Source organism: Somniosus microcephalus, chromosome 1, assembly GCF_052327205.1.
Source record: "Somniosus microcephalus isolate GS21.2 chromosome 1, FLI_Smic_1.0, whole genome shotgun sequence".
Lineage (NCBI taxonomy): Eukaryota > Metazoa > Chordata > Chondrichthyes > Squaliformes > Somniosidae > Somniosus > Somniosus microcephalus.
Genome location: NC_140987.1, coordinates 382,257,344 through 382,278,566, shown reverse-complemented (window position 1 = coordinate 382,278,566; position 21,223 = coordinate 382,257,344). Strand labels below are relative to the sequence as shown.

The following is a 21,223-nucleotide window of genomic DNA, read 5'->3' as shown; positions in this document are numbered from 1 at the left end:
GAAGCATTTGCAGCTAATTATTAAACCCCTGCATTTGGACTATCCATGTAAACACTTAACCAAACCAGGAAATGGCAGCAGGGACTGAACTGTACACCAGAAACTTCACAAACACCACTGTATAATTTACTGAATGCCCCCTTTCAGACTTGTATTCAATGTCAGATTATTATACAACCCAAGTATTCACATGTAGGCTTTCAAGACCAACTTTAAGTGTGAAACAGTGTGTGATAGAAGGCAGCAGAACATGCCTTTCATAGCAATGCAAAATCCAAATGTTTGTCACTGAAGGATTTAGCCTTGCAGTAGGCAAGAAGCAACAGACTGACTGATGTGGCATTGATTCATACTCACTCTTGAGCTCTTCCTTATTCTTCTCACTAGCAGCATTGTCCACACGCAGTGCTCTTCCATTAAATTCCCTCCCATTGAGATTGCGCATGGCACTGAGAGCAGTCTCCTGATCCTGGTACTCGCAGAAGCCATATCCTTTGGGTTTACCAGTTTCTCTGTCGTACACAAGCCTACAATGAGAGATAACAAAATTAACAGATGCCCCACTTGCATTTGCACAGAAATACAAAATGTGAGCTATTACATCAGGGTTCAACCAGGAAAAGAATGGAAAAAGGGAGTGAAGACTGGTCCATAACATGGGTTTTGAAGAATGTCACAAGGGGTCGCCAGTGAGATGGCACAAACCCAAAGCATCTATAACAAAGTGCAACATTTGGAGCGTGCCCTATTATTTTTAATTAATATATTAAAATAGATAGATCAAGCAAGGGTGACATGCACTTTGCTTGTGTGACACTTTGAAGTATAATCAACCTTTAATTGTATTGATTGAAATACTTGAAAAAATATTTCCATATTGCTAAAGACAACTGATGAAACATCAAAGGCATTTAAAACTGTTTGATTTCTACCCTCCTCAACACATAGGACATGGCTTCCCTTGTGAATTTTCCCTCCTCAGTTGAAGCTATCCTCAAAATTGACACCACACAATGAGTGCAGTAGTGCAGTGGTTGTGGTACTGGACGAATAACCCAGAAATCATGAACTCAAATCCCAGCATGGCAGTTTGTGAAACTGAATTCAATACATTTGGTCATTTGTGGGCTGGCTCTAGAAGCAATGTCAGATACTGAGAGCCCAATACTGCAGACAGCCTAGAGGAGTATAGAAAGTGCAGGGGGTGAAATTAAAAAAGAAATTGTGAAAGCAAAGAGAGGGCATGAAAAAATATTGGCAAGTAAAATCAAGGAAACCCCAAAGAGCAAGAGGATAACCAAGGAAAGAGTAGGGCCTATGAGAGACCAGAAAGGTAACATATGTGTGGAGGCCGAAGACATGGGTATTGTTCTTAATGAATATTTTGCATCTGTCTTCACAAAAGAGGGACGATGCAGACATTGTAGTTAAGAAGGAGGAGTGTGAAATATAGGATGGGATAAACATAGTGAAAGACGAAATATTAAGGGGTTTAGCATCTTTGAAAGTAGATAAACCGCCAGTCCCAGATGAAGTGTATCCCAGGCTATTAAGAGAAGCAAGGGAGGAAATAGAGGAGGCTCTGACTATCATTTTCCAATTCTCTGGCTACAGGCTTGGTGCCAGAGGACTACTAACGTTGTTTAAAAAGGGAGTATGGGATAGACTGAATAATTACAGGCCAGCCAGCCAGCCTAACCTCGGTGGTTGGCAAATTACATGGATGTTAGCAAGGTTTTTGACAAGATCCCACATAGCAGACTGGTCAGAAAAATAAAAGCCCATGGGATCCAATGGAAAGTGGCAAGTTGGATCCAAAATTGTCTCAGTGGCAGGAAGCAAAGGGTAATGGTCAAAGGGTGTTTTTGTGACTGGAAGGCTGTTTCCAGTGGGGTTCCACAGGACTCAGTTCTAGGTCGCTTGCTTTTTGAGGTATATATCAATGATTTAGACTTTAATGTAGGGGGCATGATTAAGAGGTTTGCAGATGATACAAAAATTGGCTGTGTGATTGATAGTGAGGAAGAAAGCTGTAGACTGCAGGAAAATTATCAATGGACTGGTCAGGTGGGCAGAAAAGTGGCAAATGAAATTCAATCTGGAGACGTGTGAGGTAACTCATTTGAGGGCAAACAAGGCAAGAGAATACACAATAAATGGAAGGATACCAAGAAGTGTAGAGGAACAGAGGAACCTTGGAGTGTATGTCCAAGATCCCTGAAGGTAGCAGGACAAGTAGATAAGGAGGTTAAGAAGGCATACAGGATACTTGCCTTTATTAGCCGAGGCATAGAATATAAGAGCAGGGAGGTTATGCTAGAACTGCATAAAACACTAGTTAGGCCACAGCTAGAGTACTGCGAACATTTCTGGTCACCATACAGGAAGGATGTGACTGCACTAGAGAGGGTACAGAGACGATTTACAAGGGTGTTGTCAGGACTGGAGAATTTTAGCTATGATGAAAGATTGGATAGGCTGGGGTTGTTTTCTTTGGAACAGAGGAAGCTGAAGGGTGATTTAATTGAGGTATATAAAATTAAGAGGGCCTAGATAGAGTGGATAGGAAGCACCTATTTCCCTTAGCAGAGAGGTCAATAACCTGGGGACATAGATTTAAAGTAATTGATAGATGGATTACAGGGGAGTTGAGGAGACATTTTTTCCCCCAGAGGGTGGTGGGGGCTCTGGAACTCACTGCCTGAGGGGTGCTAGAGGCAGAAACCCTCATCGCATTTAAAAAGTACTTGGATACGCACTTGAAGTGTCGTAACCTACAAGGTTACGGCCCAAGAGCTGGAAAGTGGGATAAGGCTGGATAGCTCTTTTTCGGCCGGCACTGACACGATGGGCTGAATGGCCTCCTTCTGTGCATAAATTTCTATGATTCTATTAAATTACCACAAAAGCTGCCAATTGTTGTAAAAACCCAAATTGTTCCCTAATGTCCTTAAAGAAGGAAATCTGCCACCCCTACCTGTTCTAACCTACACGTAGCTCCAGTCCCACATGACATGGTTGACTCTATATCCTCTGAAGTAGCCTTGGCAGCGATGCCTATATCTTGAAAAGGGTATGGTAGTGTAGTGGTTATGTTACTGAACTAGTAATCTAGTAACAACAGAAAGTGCTGGAAACACTCAGCAGGTCAGGCAGCATCAAAGAGAGAGAAACAGAGTCAATGTTTCGAGTCGAACCCTTCGTCAGGACTGGAAAAGGTTAGGGAAGAGAGATTTTTAAGCAGGGGCAGGGAGGAGGGGAGGAAAGAACAAAGGGAAGGTCTGTGATGGGATGGAAGGCAGGAGAAATTGAATGACAAAAGGGATGATAGTGTAAGGCAAAAGATAATGGTCCCTTACAGTCAGAATCAGGGGAATTTATAATGGGAAACAAGGAAATGGCAGACCAACTAAATACATACTTTGGTTCTGTCTTCACAAAGGAGGACACAAATAACCTCCCAGAGATGCCGGGGAACATAGGGTCTGATGAAAGGGAGGAACTGAAAGAAATCAGTATTTGTAGGGAAATGGTGTTAGGAAAATTGATGGGACTGAAGGCCGATAAATCCCCAGGGCCTGATGGTCTACATCCCAGGGTAATTAAGGAAGTGGCCCTAGAGATAGTAGATGCATTGCTGGTCATCTTCCAGAACTCGATAGACTCTGGAACGGTACCCATGGATTGGAGGGTAGCTAATGTTACCCCATTATTCAAAAAAGGTAGTAGAGAAAAAGCGGGGAATTATAGACCGGTAAGCCTGACATCGGTAGTGGGGAAAATGCTAGAGTCGATTATAAAAGATATAATAGCAGAGCACTTGGAAAGCAGTGACAGGATCGGACAAAGTCAAACATGGATTTACAAAAGGTAAATCATGCTCGACTAATCTACTGGAATTTTTTGAGGATGTAACTGGTAAAATAGATAAGGGAGAACCAGTGGATGTGGTGTATTTGGACTTTCAGAAGGCTTTCGATAAGGTCCCACATAAGAGATTAGCGTGCAAAATTAAGGCACATGGGATTGGGGGCAAGGTATTGACTTGGATAGAGAACTGGTTGGCGGACAGAAAGCAAAGAGTTGGAATAAACGGGTCGTTTTCCGAGTGGCAGGCAGTGACTAGTGGGGTACCGCAAGGATCGGTCCTAGGACCCCAGCTGTTCACAATATATATTAATGATCTGGACAAGGGAATTGGATGTAATATCTCCAAATTTGCAGACGACACAAAGCTGGGTGGGAGGGTAAGCTGTGAGGAGGATGTCGTGAAACTCCAGCACGATTTGGACAGGTTGGGTGATTGGGCAGAAACATGGCAAATGCATTATAATGTGGATAAATGTGAGGTTATCCACTGTGGTGGCAAAAACAGGAAGGCAGATTATTATTTGAATGGCAATAGATTGAGAGAAGGGGAAGTGCAAAGAGACCTGGGTGTTATTGTGCACCAGTCGCTGAAGGTAAGCATGCAGGTGCAGCAGGCGGTTAAGAAGGCAAATGGTATGTTGGCCTTCGTAGCAAGAGGGTTCGAGTACAGGAACAAGGATGTCTTGCTACAGTTGTACAGGGCCTTGGTGAGACCGCACCTTGAGTATTGTGTGCAGTTTTGGTCACCTTACCTAAGGAAGGACGTTCTTGCCATGGAGGGAGTGCAGTGAAGATTCACCAGGCTGATACCTGGGATGGCAGGAATGACGTATGAGGAGAGATTGTGTCAATTGGGCTTATACTCACTGGAGTTTAGAAGATTGAGAGGGGATCTCATCGAAACCTATAAAATTCTGTCAGGTCTGGACAGACTAGATGCAGGAAGGATGTTTCTGATGGCCGGGGAGTCCAGAACCAGGGGTCATAGTCTAAAGATAAGGGGTAAGCCATTTAGGACTGAAATGAGGAGGAATTTCTTCACCCAGAGAGTGGTGAACCTGTGGAATTCTCTGCCACAGAGGGCGGTGGAGGCCAGTTCATTAAATATAATCAAGAAAGAGTTGGATATATTTCTTGAGGCTAAAGGGATCAAGGGATATGGGGAGAAGGCAGGGACAGGGTACTGAAATTGGATGATCAGCCAGGATCTCAGTGAATGGCGGAGCAGGCTCGAGGGCCCAAATGGCCTACTCCTGCTCCTATCTTCTATGTTTCTAAAAGATGGCTCTAGATGATGTGTGGATGATGATGGCAGCAACATTAACAGCTACCATGTGAGGAAACAAGAGAGAGAAAAAAACTACAGGGGCCAATTTATAGTCTGAAATTGTTGAACTCGATGTTAAGTCCAGAAGGCTGTAAAGTGCCTAGGTGCTGTTCCTCGAGCTTACGTTGAACTTCGTTGGAACAATGTAAGAGGCCGAGGATGGAGAGATCAGAGCGGGAGTGGAGGGGAGAATTAAAGTGACAGGCGACCGGAAGCTCGGGGTCACACCTGCGGACTGGACTGTAATCTAGTAAACTTGACTAATAATCCAGAGAATGCAAGTTCAAATCCCACCATGGGAGTGAGAATTTTAATTCCGATTTTTAAATCCCTAAATAAAAAAGCTGGCATCAATAAAAGTGACCATGAAGTTGTCAGATTTTGTAAAAATGCAACCCGTTCACAAATATCCTTTAAGAAGGAAACCTGCCATCATTACCCAGTCTGGCCTATATGTGATTCCAGTCCCACTTCAATGTGGTTGACTCTTAATTGCCTTCTGAAGTGACCTAGCAAGCCATTCAGTTGCATCAAACTGCTACAAAGAACTGCAGAGGTTAAACACAAAGCACCTTCTCAAGGCAACTCGGGATAGGCAATAAATGCCAGCCTTACCAGCAATGCTTACGTGCCAAGAATTTTTTTTTTTAACTTTGAGAAATTCAATGATTTCATATTCCATCTATGCTTGCATGGGTGATGGTACTCCAAAATGCTTTACTCTTTATCATGTATTTACCACTCATCAAAAAAAGATGCCATAACCCCCAGCCAAAATGTAAAAAAAGTTCCATCTGGTGACCTGCTGAATATTGACGTTAACAAAGGCCCAGGGATCGATGAAGAAAATAGGCTGATCATTCTCTCAACCACCGCAGCAAAGCCTGGCAGATTGGGGGAGGGTAGAAATGAAACTGGGTACTGAGTGAAACCCTACAATATATCAACTCAAAATTGTCATTTTGTGATTTTGAATGTTTTTCTGATGGTTCAATCAGATATGTATAAAAGGAATTTTTACAGCTCTCTGAGTAAACATATTTTCTTAAAGACTGTTACTTATATAGCGATTTTCTTGTCTTCGGAATGTCTCAAGGCACTAAACAGACAGAAATAGTTTTGAAGTATAGTCACTTGTGTAGGTAAACACGGCAACCAATTTGCACACAGCAAGGACCCATAAACATCAAATGACCAGTCAGTATGTTTTAGGCAATGCTGATTGAAAATTAAACGTTGGCCAGGCAGTGGGAGAACTTCCCTGCTCTTTTTCAAGAAATCCTATGGGATCATTTATATCTACCTACACAGGCAGACAGGGCCTTGTTTTAACATAGATACATAGATACATAGAAGATAGGAGCAGGAGTAGGCCATTCGGCCCTTCGTGCCTGCTCCGCCATTTAATGAGATCATGGCTGATCCTTTAATTCAGTATCCCGTCCCCGCCTTCTCTCCGTAACCCTTAACCCCTTTTGCCCGTAGAAATATATCTAATTCCCTCTTAAATATATTTAATGAGCTGGCGTACACTGCCCTCTGTGGCAATGAGTTCCACAGGTTCACCACTCTCTGAGTGAAGAAATTCCCCCTCATCTCTGTCCTAAATGGTTTAGCCCTTATCCTTAAATTATGTCCTCTAGTTCTGTTCTCACCCGCCAAGGGAAACATTCCTTCTGCATCCAGTCTGTCTAGACCTGTCAGAATTTTATACACTTCTATGAGGTCCCCTCTCAATCTTCTAAACTCCAGTGTGTACATCCCTAAACTACATAGTCTCTCCTCATAGGTCATTCCCGCCATTCCTGGTATCAGCCTGGTGAATCGCCGCTGCACCCCCTCCATGGCAAGAACATCCTTCCTCAGATGAGGCGACCAAAACTGTACACAGTACTCGAGGTGTGGTCTCACCAGTGCCCTGTACAGCTGCAGCAAGGTATCCCTGTTCCTGTATTCTAACCCTTTTGCTATGAAGGCCAGCATACCGTTTGCCTTCTTGACCGCCTGTTGCACCTGCATGCTCGCCTTCAGTGACTGGTGTACAAGAACACCCAGGTCTCTCTGTACTTCCCCCTCTCCCAATCTATTGCCATTTAAATAATAATTTGCCCTCCCGTTCCTGCACCCAAGGTGGATAACTTCGCACTTGTCCACATTATAGTGCATCTGCCATTTATCCGCCCAATCGCCCAGTCTGTCCAAATCGCTCTGGAGCTTCCTGGTCTCTTCCTCTGAGCCCACCCCACCTCCTAGTTTAGTGTCGTCTGCAAATTTGGAAATGCTGCATCCGACTCCCTGATCCAGGTCATTAATGTAAATTGTGAACAGCTGGGGGCCCAGGACAGATCCCTGTGGTACCCCACTTGTTACTGCCTGCCATTCAGAAAATGAGCCGTTTATTCCAACTCTCTGTTTTCTATCTGACAGCCAGTTCCCTATCCACGCCAAAACTTTCCCCTTTATCCCATGAGCCTCAATTTTCCATGCTAATCTTTTATGTGGGACCTTATCGAAGGCCTTTTGGAAGTCCAGGTACACCACATCTACTGGCTCTCCCCCATCTATTCTACCAGTTACTCCCTCAAAAAATTCCAATAGATTAGTCAAGCACGATTTACCCTTTGTAAATCCATGTTGACTCTGTCCTATCCTGTCCCCATTTGCTAAGTGCTCCGCTATTTCATCCTTAATGATGGACTCCAGCATTTTGCCCACAACTGATGTAAGGCTTACAGGTCTGTAATTACCTGCTTTTTCCCTACCCCCCTTTTTGAATAGTGGGGTAACGTTAGCTACCCTCCAATCCATCGGCACTGTTCCCGAGTCTAATGAATTCTGAAAAATCATCCTTAGTGCATCCGCTATCTCTAGGGCCACCTCCTTCAGTACCCTAGGATGCATGTTATCAGGCCCTGGGGATTTGTCCACCTTCAATCCCTTTAGCTTCCTTAACACCATATCCTTAGAGATATTGATTTGCGTCAGTTCCTCCTTTGCCAATGTCCCTATTTTTCCCGATATCCCAGGGAGGTTTTTTGTGTCTTCCTTCGTAAAGACTGACCCAAAGTATGCATTTAGTTGATCTGCCATTTCCTTATTTCCCATTATATATTCCCCCGTATCTGACTGCAATGGACCAACTTTGGTTTTCACCAGTCTTTTCCTTTTGATATATTTATAAAAGCTTTTGGAGTTAGTTTTTATATTTTCCGCCAGCTTGTTTTCGTAAGCTATTTTGCCCCTCTTGATCATGCCCTTTGCCCTCCTTTGCTCTATCTTAAACTGTTCCCAATCTTCCGCTCTGGCGCTTTTTTTGGCTATTTTATACGCCCTATCTTTGGATTTTATGCTGTCTCTAATTTCCCCTGTTATCCACGGTTGAGTCACCTTTTTAGATTTCCTTTTATGCCAGATTGGTATAAACAATTTTTGCAATTTTGTCATTCTATCTCATCTGAAAGATGCAGCACTCCCTCAGTACTACATTGAACGGTTATGTTCGCTATTCCATAGTGGGTCTCGAACCCATAACCTTCTGACTCATAGATGAGAGTGCTACCACCGAGCCAAGCTGACAATTAACATACCTTTCTCTCAAGTATTACACATTTTGTGATGCATTTCATTTTCCCCTAGCAGCCTACGCTTATTGCACATTAAAATGAATCCCTCAAACCACATTTTCATAATTAAGTCATCATCAGTTTATTAATAAACAATAAACAGTATGCATTTGTTATTTATTTCATTCAGTTACTTAGCAATAAGCAGAAACAGAGGCTTTGACATACATTTAACTTCACAATTAATTTTGTCACTGCACATCTTGGTCATGTGTTACATACTGCACTCCACTTTGGAAAGTTTAAGAATTTGAGAGGTGTGTTAATGAAAGTATTCTTATCTTGGGAATTGCATGTGAATTTTTAATGCAGTCGAGGTGCATCAGTTGCATTCTCCAAATTAAAAATTCCCATTAAGACAGTTTTCAAGGCTTTTTCTTTTAAACCAGATTTAAATATCTTGTAAATATAAATAGCCCATACTTCAGTTTTTTTTCCTGAGTCTCCAAATAAAAGTTACGAATGCGAAGCTGGAATCTCTCCATTAGAAATCTGAATTGCTGAACTACAGCTTTCACCCGGTCTCCATTAGGAGCAATGGCACCAGGCAAAATAAATATGTAAAAGATCCCATGACATTATGTAAAGAGCTGGTCAGTTCTCCCACATTTATCTCTAAAACACCAAAACAGATTAACTTGCCGCTTTCCTGATTTGCTGTTTGTGGGACCATACTGTGTGCAAATTGGCTGAGGCATTGGCCAATGGAACAGTGACTACACTTTGGAGGTAATTAATTAACTGGGAAGCACTTTGGGACGTCTTGAGGATGTGTAAAGTGCTATATAAATTAAAGTTCTTCTTCTTATTATAGTACTAACTGGGGGTGCCCGGCGTTGCCAGGGCAATTTTGGGCTGCGCGGTCTCCCTGCCCGTGTCTGTCCCTCCCTCTGTCCCTCCCTCTCCTCCGTCCCCCTCTCTCTGCCTAGCGCCTGAGGCCCGGTGCCGTTGTGATACCAGCCATGCGGGGTCTAGCACTTGAGGCCCGGCCGGGCTCTCGGGCCGAGACGGACCCCAGCTGAGCTCCCCCGCGTGACGGCCCCACGCTGCTGCTCCCCCGCCCGCTGTGTGTAAACTCACCTGCCGCTCCCGGAGCCGAAATGTGGGGGTTTGTTTGGCTGCTGCTGTCGCTGTGGGGATGAAAAAAATGGCGGCGAAGTTTCGGGAGACTGGAGGATTAGGTCCCGCCCGTGACGCACCGATTGGTCAACCATCAGGTCACTGAACTGTAGGATTGGTCAACCAGCACGTCACTCAGCGCTAATGAGAGGTAGGATTGGTCAACTGCTAATGAGCGGAGTTTTGAGGATTTTTGAACTTTTTTGTATACTGTCCGAACAATTTTTGTCTGACCAAAAAGTAAATACGCCTATGAGACTCCCCTAATGATAAGCTTTCTTTTGATATAACATGCGTGTAGGTACGCTCTATAACTTTTGATTGTATAGCCGGACAGACAGACAGACAAACTCTTTTATAATATATATAAACTAGCTGGGGGAGCCCGGCTTTGCCAGGGCCGGGCGGTTTAAATCGAGTCCCAGGCTTTGGGGCCTCTCTGTGTCCCTCTGTGAATCTACTGCCGGGCAACATTTTAAATCGAGTCCCAGGCTTTTGGGCCCTGTCTCTGTGTCCCTCTCTCAATCTGCTGCCGGGCAACATTTCTACCTTTTAATACCTTGAAAGATGAAAGTGAAAGTACTTATAAAACGTTTTTGGTAAATCTTTTAAAAATAACGAGATACAAACTTTTTCGAAGCCGGATCAGCAGATTTTGAGCTGGAAGTAAATGGGGTTTTTAGCTTGAGGCAATGGCTGCCACATCCCTGAGATGAAAACGATTAGTCCCGCCCACAGACGCAGCGATTGGCCAACCATCAGGCGACTGAACTGTAGGATTGGTCAATGGTGACGGCACAGGATTGGTCGAACCTTGACGTCAGTCAATCAATGCTAATTAGCAGATAATTAGTTTAATTTTGAAGGTTTTTTGCATAAGGCGCGAACAATTTTCGTCCGACCGAAAAGTAAATACGCTTACGACCGTCCCGGAAGCGTAAGCTTTCTTTGGAAGTAACGCGCGCGTAGGTACGCCCTATAACTATTGCGATGATGACTGTGTTATAGGACAATGAAGCCAGCTACCCTCTGACCGGAGGAATCAGGAGCCACTTTCTTAAGGCTTTTAATCTGCGATTTAATAATTTCAAAATACTGTTACTTGTTCCACATTTAAATTTTATGTACTTTAAAATACTTCTAACATTCAATATAATTCTGGTTAATATTTGGGATCCAGGGTGTAGTTAATAATGCTTGAAGTCTTACGTTGCAGCTTCTGACCGCCTGTGTGAAGCAGAAACTCAGACATAGTTTGATGCTGAATCTTTGCTGGTTGTTCGAATGATGCCAATAAATCTGTATCCGTTTCTGTGACTTTTTCTTAATTAGGAAATGCCCTAATTGATGAAACCCCTCCTCCCTCCCCCTCTTCTCCCCCCCTCTCCGCTCCCCCTCCTCCTCCCCACTGTCCCCCCTCCCTCTTCCCTCCCCCTCCCCCTCTTCCCCCCTCCCCCTCCTCCTCCCCCTCTTCCCCCTCCCCCTCCCTCTCCTCCCCCCTCCCTCGCCCCCCTCCCTCCCTCTCCCCCTCCCTCGCCCCCCTCCTACCTCCCTCCCTCTCCCCCCCTCCTACCTCCCTCCCTCTCCCCCCTACTCCCTCCCCTCTCCCCCCCCTCCTCCTTCCCCTCTCCCCCCTCCTCCCTCCCCTCCCCCCCTCCCCTCCCCGAGCCCTCATCCCCCGCTCCAATCCCTCTTTCCGCCCCGGGGCCCAGGCACCTGGATGAACGCGTTCCCTTGGACACTTTTGGCGGCCTCGGCCATTACCCTGATGCCGTTGGCCGAGGCGAACACCCGCACTGACATGGCCCAGCCGAGCCCAGCGACACGGGCAGCCCGAGCTCCGCAGCCGCCGTTCGGCCACAGGCCACAAAGCACCCGAGCCCAGCGCCGGCAATGGCTCCGCGGAGCTCCGTACCGCCCCGCCAGCCTTTACAAAGATGGCGGCGGTGGCCACGCCTGGCTCAGGCCCGCCCCGCCAGCCTTTACAAAGATGGCGGCGATCGCGGGCCGCTTGTTAAGCGGGACGGAAGGTGCCTAGCTCGGGCGTGGCTGGGGAGGAGAGGCCGAGGCTTCAAGGCCTACAGCCGGGGTAACCCTGGAAAAGGGTGAAAGGTAGGAAAATTAATGAGGTTAGAGAAAAGATTTACAAATTAATTAACTTTTTTTAAAAAAAACAATTTATTGTGTTTTAAAAGCAACTTTTTTTGGCTGGAAATCTAGATTTGAAAATAAACACGCAGAAAGTGGGAAAAATAAATGAAGAGTTAGGAATCAAGATGGCGGCCACTCACCTCAGCTCAGAAGGATTAGGCCCGCCCACACACACAATGAAACGACCCCCGTGACGCACCGATTGGTCAACCATCAGGTTAATCCCCTGTACGATTGGTCAACCATCACGTCACTCAACGCTAATGAGCGGAATGTTGCCCTTTTTTGAACCTTTTTTGTATACTGTCGGAACAATTTTTGTCTGACCAAAAAGTAAATACGCCTATGAGAGTCCCCTAATGATAAGCTTTCTTTTGATATAACATATGTGTAGGTACGCTCTATAACTTTTGATTGTATAGCCGGACAAACGGAAAGACGGAAAAACAGACAGACAAACCGCTTTTTATATATATAGATAGAAGATAGATAGATAAGATAATAGAGGCAGTAGACAGACAAGGTTTTAGATTTTAAAATACTTACAACCAAAGGCAGCAAAGCATCCTGTGATACCAACATTTTGTGCCCCAAAATATTCATGCCCACAATCCCTAACATCAGTGTTCAGATCTCCATTTTGTTGTGAGAAAACAGTGAGAATAAGTCAGGTGCTTGCACACAAAAAGTCCGTTCTATTCCAGGCTGTTCTCACCATCTGCTGCAGCACTGGAACATAAGAGCATAAGAAATAGGAGCAGGAGTAGGCCATTCGGCCCTGCTCCGCCATTCAATGGGATCATGGCCGATCTTCTGCCTCAACTCCATTCACCGGCCTATCGCCATATCCCTTGATGCCCTTACTTGTCAGAAATCTATCGACTTCTGTTTTGAATATACCCAATGACTGAGCCTCCACAGCCCTCTGGGGTAGAGAATTCCAAAGATTCACCACCCTCTGTGTGAAGAAATTTCTTCTCATCTCAGTCCTGAATGGCCTACCCTTTATCCTGAGGCCGTGGCCCCTGGTTCTAGACTCCCCAGCCAAAGGAAACATTCTTCCAGCATCCACCCTATCAAGCCCTGTAATAATTTTGTATGCTTCAATGAGATTCCCTCTCATTCTTCTGAATTCAAGAAAATACAGGCCTAGTTTACTCAATCTCTTCTCATACGAGTCCCGCCATCCCAGGAATCAATCTCGTGAAGACTGCACTCCCTCTATGGCAAGTATATCCTTCCTTAGGTAAGGAGACCAAAATTGTACACAGTACTCCAGGTGTGGTCTCACCAAGGCCCCATATAATTGGAGTAAGACTTCTTTACTCCTGTACTCAAATCCTCTTGTAATGAAGGCCAGCATACCATTTGCCTTCCTAATGGCTTGCTGCATCTGCACATTCACGTTCAGTGACTCATGTACAAGGACACCCAGGTCCCTTTGAGCATCTGCATTACCCAATCTTTCACCATTTAGGAAATACTTTGCCTTTCTGTTTTTTCTACCAAAGTGGATAACTTCATATTTATCCACATTATATTCCATCTGCCATGTTCTTGCCCACTCACTGAGCCTGACATACATAAGAACATAAGAAATAGGAGCAGGAGTAGGCCAATCGGCCCCTCGAGCCTGCTCCGCCATTCAATAAGATCATGGCTGATCTGATCCTAACCGCCAATCCACTATCACCGAACCATCTCCTGAATCTAACAGAATTAGACACACGCAATAGCAGGAGGATCAGGCTACACTGCCCCTGGGCCCGCTCCGCTACCCACAGGGCCATGACCGATCCGAACCTAGACTCGTCCAAATTCCTGCCCGCTCCCCGTAACCCTTAATTCCCTTTACTTCTAGGAAACTGTCTATTTCTGTTTTAAATTTATGTAATGATGTAGCTTCTACAGCTTTTTGGGGCAGCATATTCCATGGACCTACCACCCTCTGAGTGAAGTAGTTCCTCCTCATCTCAGTTTTGAAAGAGCAGCCCCTTATTCTAAGACTATGCCCCCTAGTTCTAGTTTCACCCATCATCGGGAACATCTTCTCCGCATCCACCCGATCCAACCCCTTCACAATCTTATATGTTTCAATAAGATCGCCTCTCATTCTTCTGAACTCCAATGAGTAGAGTCCAAATCTACTCAACCTCTCCTCATATGTCCATCCCCTCATCCCTGGGATTAACCGAGTGAACCTTCTTTGTACTGACTCGAGAGCAAGTATGTCCTTTCTTAAGTATGGACACCAAAACTGTACGCAGTATTCCAGGTGCGGTCTCACCAATACCTTGTACAACTGAAGCAATACCTCCCTATTTTTATATTCTATCCCCCTAGCAATGAAAGCCAACATTCCATTGGCCTTCTTAATCACTTGCTGCACCTGCATACTAACCTTTTGAGTTTCGTGCACCAGGACCCCCAGATCCCTTTGTACTTCAGTACTTTCCAGTTTCTTGCCATTAAGATAATAACTTGCTCTACGATTTTTCCTGCCAAAGTGCATAACCTCACACTTTCCAGTATTGTATTCCATCTGCCAAATCTCTGCCCACTTACTTAGTCTGTCTATGTCCCCTTGCAGGTTTTTTATGTCCTCCTCACTCACTACTTTCCCTCCCATCTTAGTATCATCTGCAAACTTTGATATGTTACACTCGGTCCCCTCCTCCAAATCGTTAATATAGATTGTAAAGAGTTGGGGACCCAGCACTGACCCCTGCGGAACACCACTAGTTACCGATTGCCAGTCTGAGAATGAACCATTTATCCCAACTCTCTGCCTTCTGTTAGATAGCCAATCCTCTATCCATGCCAGAATATTACCCCCAATCCCGTGATTTTTTATCTTAAGCAATAATCTTTTGTGTGGCACCTTGTCAAATGCCTTTTGGAAGTCTAAATACACTACGTCCACTGGTTCCCCTTTATCCACCCTATATGTTACTTCCTCAAAGAACTCCAGTAAATTTGTCAAACATGACTTCCCCTTCATAAAACCATGCTGACTTTGTCCTATTAAATTATGATTATCCAAATGTCCTGTTACTGTCTCATTAATAATGGACTCCAAAATTTTACCTACCACAGATGTTAGGCTAACCGGTCTATAGTTTCCAGCCTTCTGTCTACTGCCCTTTTTAAATAAGGGTGTTACATTAGCAGTTTTCCAGTCAGCCGGGACCTTTGCCGAGTCCAGGGAGTTTTGGAAAATTATTACCAATGCATCCACAATCCCTACCGCCACTTCCCTCAAGACCCTAGGATGCAAGCCATCAGGTCCAGGTGATTTATCCGCTGTGGTAAACCACTGTTATACCTGTCTGTATGTGTATGTGTATTCCACTAGGTACAGGTCTGGACATGCCTCGGCTGACTCCTCCCACTATTCCAGGTATATAAGTGACTACCTCCCAGTCCCTTAGTATTCTGGACGGGTCGACCACTCGAGACTAGACCTTCATTCTTTAGTTAATAAAAGCCTGGTTGTTACTCGCTTAACCTCAGTCTTTTGAGTAATTGATGGCGCATCAATTTTATTAACTAAATTTTTTATAATGGAGAAGATCCTCACACCAGCATGCCTGGACCTGGACAGTCGGGAAGCGGACGCTTCCACCAAGTTTGCTCACTGGCTCATGTGCTTCGAGGCATTCCTGACTGCCTCCACTGCGGTCGTAACGGATGCGAACAAACTGTCTGTCCTGATCTCCAAGGTGAACCACCGAGTGTACTCAGTCATCCGGGACGCGACCTCGTACACAGCCGCCCTCCAGCTCCTCAAGACCCAGTACACGCGCCCTGTGAACGAAGTTTACGCCAGGCACCTCCTGGGGAGTCGCAAGCAACAACCTGGGGAATCGACTGAGGAATACCTCCAAGCACTGTCCGTGCTTGGCCGGGCCTGTGGGTGTAAGGCGGTAACGCCCACTAAGTACACGGAGGAACTGATCCGGGATGCCTTCGTAGCGGGCCACAGGTCCAACTACACCCGACAGCAACTGCTGGAGCAGAGTGACCTCACCCTCGACAAAGCCTCCGAAATCGCACTAACGCTGGACGCAGCCTACCGGGGCATGGATGCCTACTCCTCTGCACCGTGGACGCCGCGGGGAATGACAACCTGGGACACGGTAGGACAGCCCCATAGCACCGTGCCACCCCAGCCACAGCCCAACAACGGCCCAACCACCGCAGCAGTGTCCCAAAGCCAGACAGCAGTATCCCAAGGCCAGAAATGCTACTTCTGTGGCCAGGCCAAACACCCCAGAGCGCGCTGCCCGGCGAAGAATGCGACCTGCTCGGGCTGCGGGAAAAAGGGACATTACGCTAGCGTCTGCAAGGCCAAAGCCACCCCGAACGCCAGCAGCGCAGCGTGTGGGCCGTGCGAGCCGCCATCTTGGGCCCCCAACAGCGCCGCGTGTGGGCCGTGCGGGCCGCCATCTTGGGCCTCCCCAGCCATGTGCGAACCACCACAGCAGCAGCCATCTTGGACGACTCCAGCCACATGGGAATCATGGACGCCGCCATCTTGGACACCAGCCGGGACGCAGCAGGCCACCAACCCCCCCCCCCCAATCTGATACCCGCAGCGACACACCGACCCCTACGCTGGCCTCTGTTATGCTGGACCAAACGAGACCGCACCAACTAGCTCGGTCTAAAATGGACGTTAAGGTAAACGGCCATGCAATAAACTGCCTTTTTGACTCCGGGAGCACAGAGAGCTTCATCCACCCCGACACGGTGCGGCGTTGCTCTCTCCCAGTCCTGCCTGAGCACCAGCGGATTTCTATGGCCGCCGAGTCCCAGTCAGCGGACATTGGCGGCTACTGCGTGGTGACACTAGTAGTAGACGGGACTGTGTTCAATAATTTTAAACTCCTGGTCCTGCCCCAACTTTGCGCTGCCATTCTACTGGGGTTGGATTTCCAGTGCCACCTCAAAAGCGTTACGATGGCGTACGGTGGCCCCCTCCCCCCACTCACAGTCCGCAGCCTCCAAATTGCCCGCCGCGCACCAGATGCAACCTCTCCACAGAGTCCCACCCCCCCCCACTGTTTGCTAACCTCACCCCCGACTGTAAGCCCATCGCCACAAAGAGCAGGCGATACAGTGCCGGGGACAGGGTTTTCATCAAAACTGAAGTGGAGCGGCTCCTGAAGGAGGGGATTATTGAGGGCAGCTCCAGCCCCTGGCGAGCCCAGGTTGTGGTCGTTAAGACCGGCGAGAAACAACGCCTGGTCATCGACTACAGCCAAACAATAAACCGCTACACCCTGCTGGACGCCTACCCACTCCCCCGCATAGCTGACATGGTCAACCAGATCGCGCAGTACCGCGTCTTTTCGACCATTGACCTGAAATCAGCGTACCACCAGCTCCCCATCCGCCCCGAAGACCGCCAGTATACTGCTTTTGAGGCAAACGGCCGCCTCTATCACTTCCTTAGGGTTCCCTTTGGCGTTACCAACGGGGTCTCCGTCTTCCAAAGGGAGATGGACCGGATGGTCGATCAAAACGCGCTGCAGGCCACTTTCCCTTACCTAGACAATGTGACCATCTGCGGCCATGACTTGCAGGACCATGACGCAAACCTCGAGAAATTCCTCCGCACCGCCCAACTCCTGAACCTGACATATAACAAGGAGAAGTGCATATTCCGCACAGACCGCCTCGCCATCCTTGGCTGTGTTGTGGAACACGGGGTCGGTCATCGGTCCCGACCCGGACCGGACGCGTCCCCTTATGGAACTCCCACTGCCCCACTGCCTAAAAGCTCTGAAGAGGTGCCTAGGTTTTTTTTCCTACTACGCCCAGTGGGTCCCCTACTATGCAGACAAAGCCCGTCCGCTGATCAAACCCACCTCTTTTCCCCTGATGGCAGAGGCCCGCTCGGCCTTCCACCGTATCAAGGAGGACATTGCCAAAGCCACCATGCACGCAGTGGACGAATCCATCCCCTTCCAGGTGGAAAGCGATGCGTCCGACTTCGCTCTGGCCGCCACCCTTAATCAGGCGGGGAGACCTGTGGCATTCTTCTCACGAACCCGCCAGGGCCCGGAGACCAGACACTCCGCGGTCGAGAAGGAGGCCCAGGCTATTGTGGAGGCTGTGCGTCATTGGAGGCACTACCTGGCCGGAAAACGATTTACCCTGCTCACTGGCCAGCGTTCAGTTGCTTTTATGTTCAACAACAAGCAGAGGGGCAAAATCAAAAATGACAAGATCTTGAGGTGGAGAATCGAACTTTCCACCTACAATTACGAGATCTTGTACCGGCCTGGGAAGCTCAATGAACCCCCAGATGCCCTATCGCGTGGCACCTGCGCCAGCGCGCAGATCGATAGGCTGAGGGCCCTCCACAATGACCTCTGCCACCCGGGGGTCACCGGGTTCTTCCACTTCATCAAGGCCCGCAACCTGCCTTACTCCATTGAGGAGGTCAGGACCATGACCAAGAACTGCCAAGTCTGCGCTGAGTGCAAACCGCACTTTTATAGACCAGACAGAGCCCACCTGATAAAAGCCACTCGCCCTTTCGAACGCCTGAGCGTCGATTTTAAAGGGCCTCTCCCCTCCTCCGACCGCAATGTGTGCTTCCTCAACATCATTGACGAGTACTCCCGTTTCCCGTTCGCTATCCCCTGCCCGGACATGACCAGTGCCACGGTCATTAAATGTCTGAACAGCCTCTTCACCCTGTTCAGTTTCCCCAGCTATATCCATAGCGACCGGGGCTCATCGTTTATGAGCGACGAACTCCGCCAGTACCTGCTCGCTAGGGGTATAGCCACAAGCAGGACCAACAGGTGGAAAGAGAGAATGCAACAGTTTGGAAGGCCGCCCTACTAGCCTTAAAGTCTAGGGGCCTTCCGACCTCCCGCTGGCAGGAGGTGCTCCCCTCGATTCGGTCACTGCTCTGCACTGCCACCAATGCCACCCCTCACGAGAAAATGTTTGTCTTCCCAAGGAAGTCCACATCGGGGACAGCGTTACCGCCATGGCTGACGTCCCCAGGGCCGGTACTACTGAGAAGACACGCGAGGACCAATAAAACGGACCCCCTGGTCGAGAGGGTCGACCTCCTCTACGCCAACCCCCAGTACGCTTACATTGCATACCCGGACGGGTGGGAGGACACAGTCTCCATACGAGACCTCGCACCCTCGGGGACCGCTGTAACCCACTACCCATTACCACCCCCCCCCACGACACCCTCGGGGACCGCTGTAACCCACTACCCATTACCAACCCCCCCCCACGACCCGATATCCAACCCCAGCAGCCGGCTCGCCTTGGACCGTCACCCACGAGGACTACACTCCAGTGCCCCAGCCTACACGGGACGCGACGCCGGAAGCTGCACCACCCCTGCCGTCGCCACGTCGATCACAGCGGCAGACAAGACCTCCGGAGAGACTCCAATACACGAACCTTTAAATACACTTCACCCCGCCGGACTCATTTTTAAACAAGGGGTGAATGTGGTAAACCACTGTTATACCTGTCTGTATGTGTATGTGTATTCCACTAGGTACAGGTCTGGACATGCCTCGGCTGACTCCTCCCACTATTCCAGGTATATAAGTGACTACCTCCCAGTCCCTTAGTATTCTGGACGGGTCGACCACTCGAGACTAGACCTTCATTCTTTAGTTAATAAAAGCCTGGTTGTTACTCGCTTAACCTCAGTCTTTTGAGTAATTCACAGAATCACAGAATCCCCACAGTGCAGATAGAGGCCATTTCGGCCCATCGAGCCTGCACCGACACATATCCCACCCTATCCCCGTAACCCCACGTATTTAATCCCCTAACACTAAGGGTCAATTTATCATAGCCAAATCAACCTAACCTGCACATCTTTGGACTGTGGGAGGAAACCGGAGCACCCGGAGGAAACCCACGCAGACACAGGGAGAATGTGCAAACTCCACACAGACAGTCGCCCGAGGCCAGATTTGAACCCGGGTCCCTGGCGCTGTGAGGCAACAGTGCTAACCACTATGCCACCGTGCCCCCCATGGCGCATCATCCGCCTCGAGTCCCATTATTTTACCGAGTACCACTTCTTTAGTGATTTTGATCGTGTTTAGCTCCCCCCCCCTTTAGCCCCGTTTGTCCAGTGTTGGGATATTCTTAGTGTCTTCTACTGTAAAGACTGATATAAAATATTCATTCAGTGTTTTTGCCATCTCCATATTTCCCACCATTAATTTCCCAGTCTGATCCTCTAATGGACCAACATTTACTTTAGCCACCCTTTTTCTTTTTATATAACTATAAAAACTCTTACTATCTGTTTTTATATTTTTTGCTAATTTACTTTCATAATCTATCTTCCCTTTCTTAATCAATCTTTTTGTTATTTTTTGTTGTCTTTTAAAGTTTTCCCAATCCTCTATCCTCCCACTAGATTTGGCTACCTTATATGCCCTTGTTTTTAGTCGAATACTATCCTTAATTTCTTTACTTAGCCACGGATGGCTGACTTTTCTTTTACACCCTTTTCTTCTCAGTGGAATATATTTTTTTTGGAAGTTGTAAAATAACTCCTTAAATGTAGCTTCCACAGCTTTCTGGGGCAGCAAATTCCACAAACCTACCACCCTCTGAGTGAAGAAGTTTCTCCTCATCTCAGTTTTGAAAGAGCAGCCCCTTATTCTAAGATTATGCCCCCTAGTTCTAGTTTCACCCATCATTGGGAACATCCTCACCGCATAAACAGAGATCCCCTTGAAGCCTCTTCACATCCTCTTCGCAACTGCCACCTAGCTCTGTGTCATCAGCAAATTTGGAAATGTTACATTTAGTCCCCTCATCCAAATCATTGATATAGATTGTAAATAGCTGGGCCCCAAGCACCGATCCTTGCGGTACCCCACCAGTCAGAGCCTACCATCCTGAAAAAGACCCGTTTATGCCTACTCTTTGCTTTCTGTCTGTTAACCAATTCTCAATCCATGCTAGTAGATTACCCCCAATTCCATGTGCCCTAATTTTGTTCAACAACCTCTTGTGTGGAACCTTATCGAAGGCCTTCTGAAAATCCAAATACAGCAGATCTACCGGTTCCCCTTTGTCTACTCCACTAGTTACATCCTCAAAGAATTCCAATAGGTTT

At 47.3% G+C, this 21,223-nt stretch overlaps 1 protein-coding gene across 5 annotated transcripts in view; it reads right to left on the bottom strand.

The window, feature by feature from the left end:
• The window catches only part of cstf2 (cleavage stimulation factor, 3' pre-RNA, subunit 2), a 92,359-nt gene that overhangs the window by 68,328 nt on the left and 2,808 nt on the right, over positions 1-21,223 (bottom strand). For all 5 annotated transcript variants that reach the window (XM_085996330.1, XM_085996356.1, XM_085996340.1 and 2 more), the window contains exon 3: positions 358-527. In XM_085996330.1, coding sequence (XP_085852456.1) covers positions 358-527 — 170 coding nt within the window. The remainder of the gene's footprint in view (positions 1-357; positions 528-21,223) is intronic.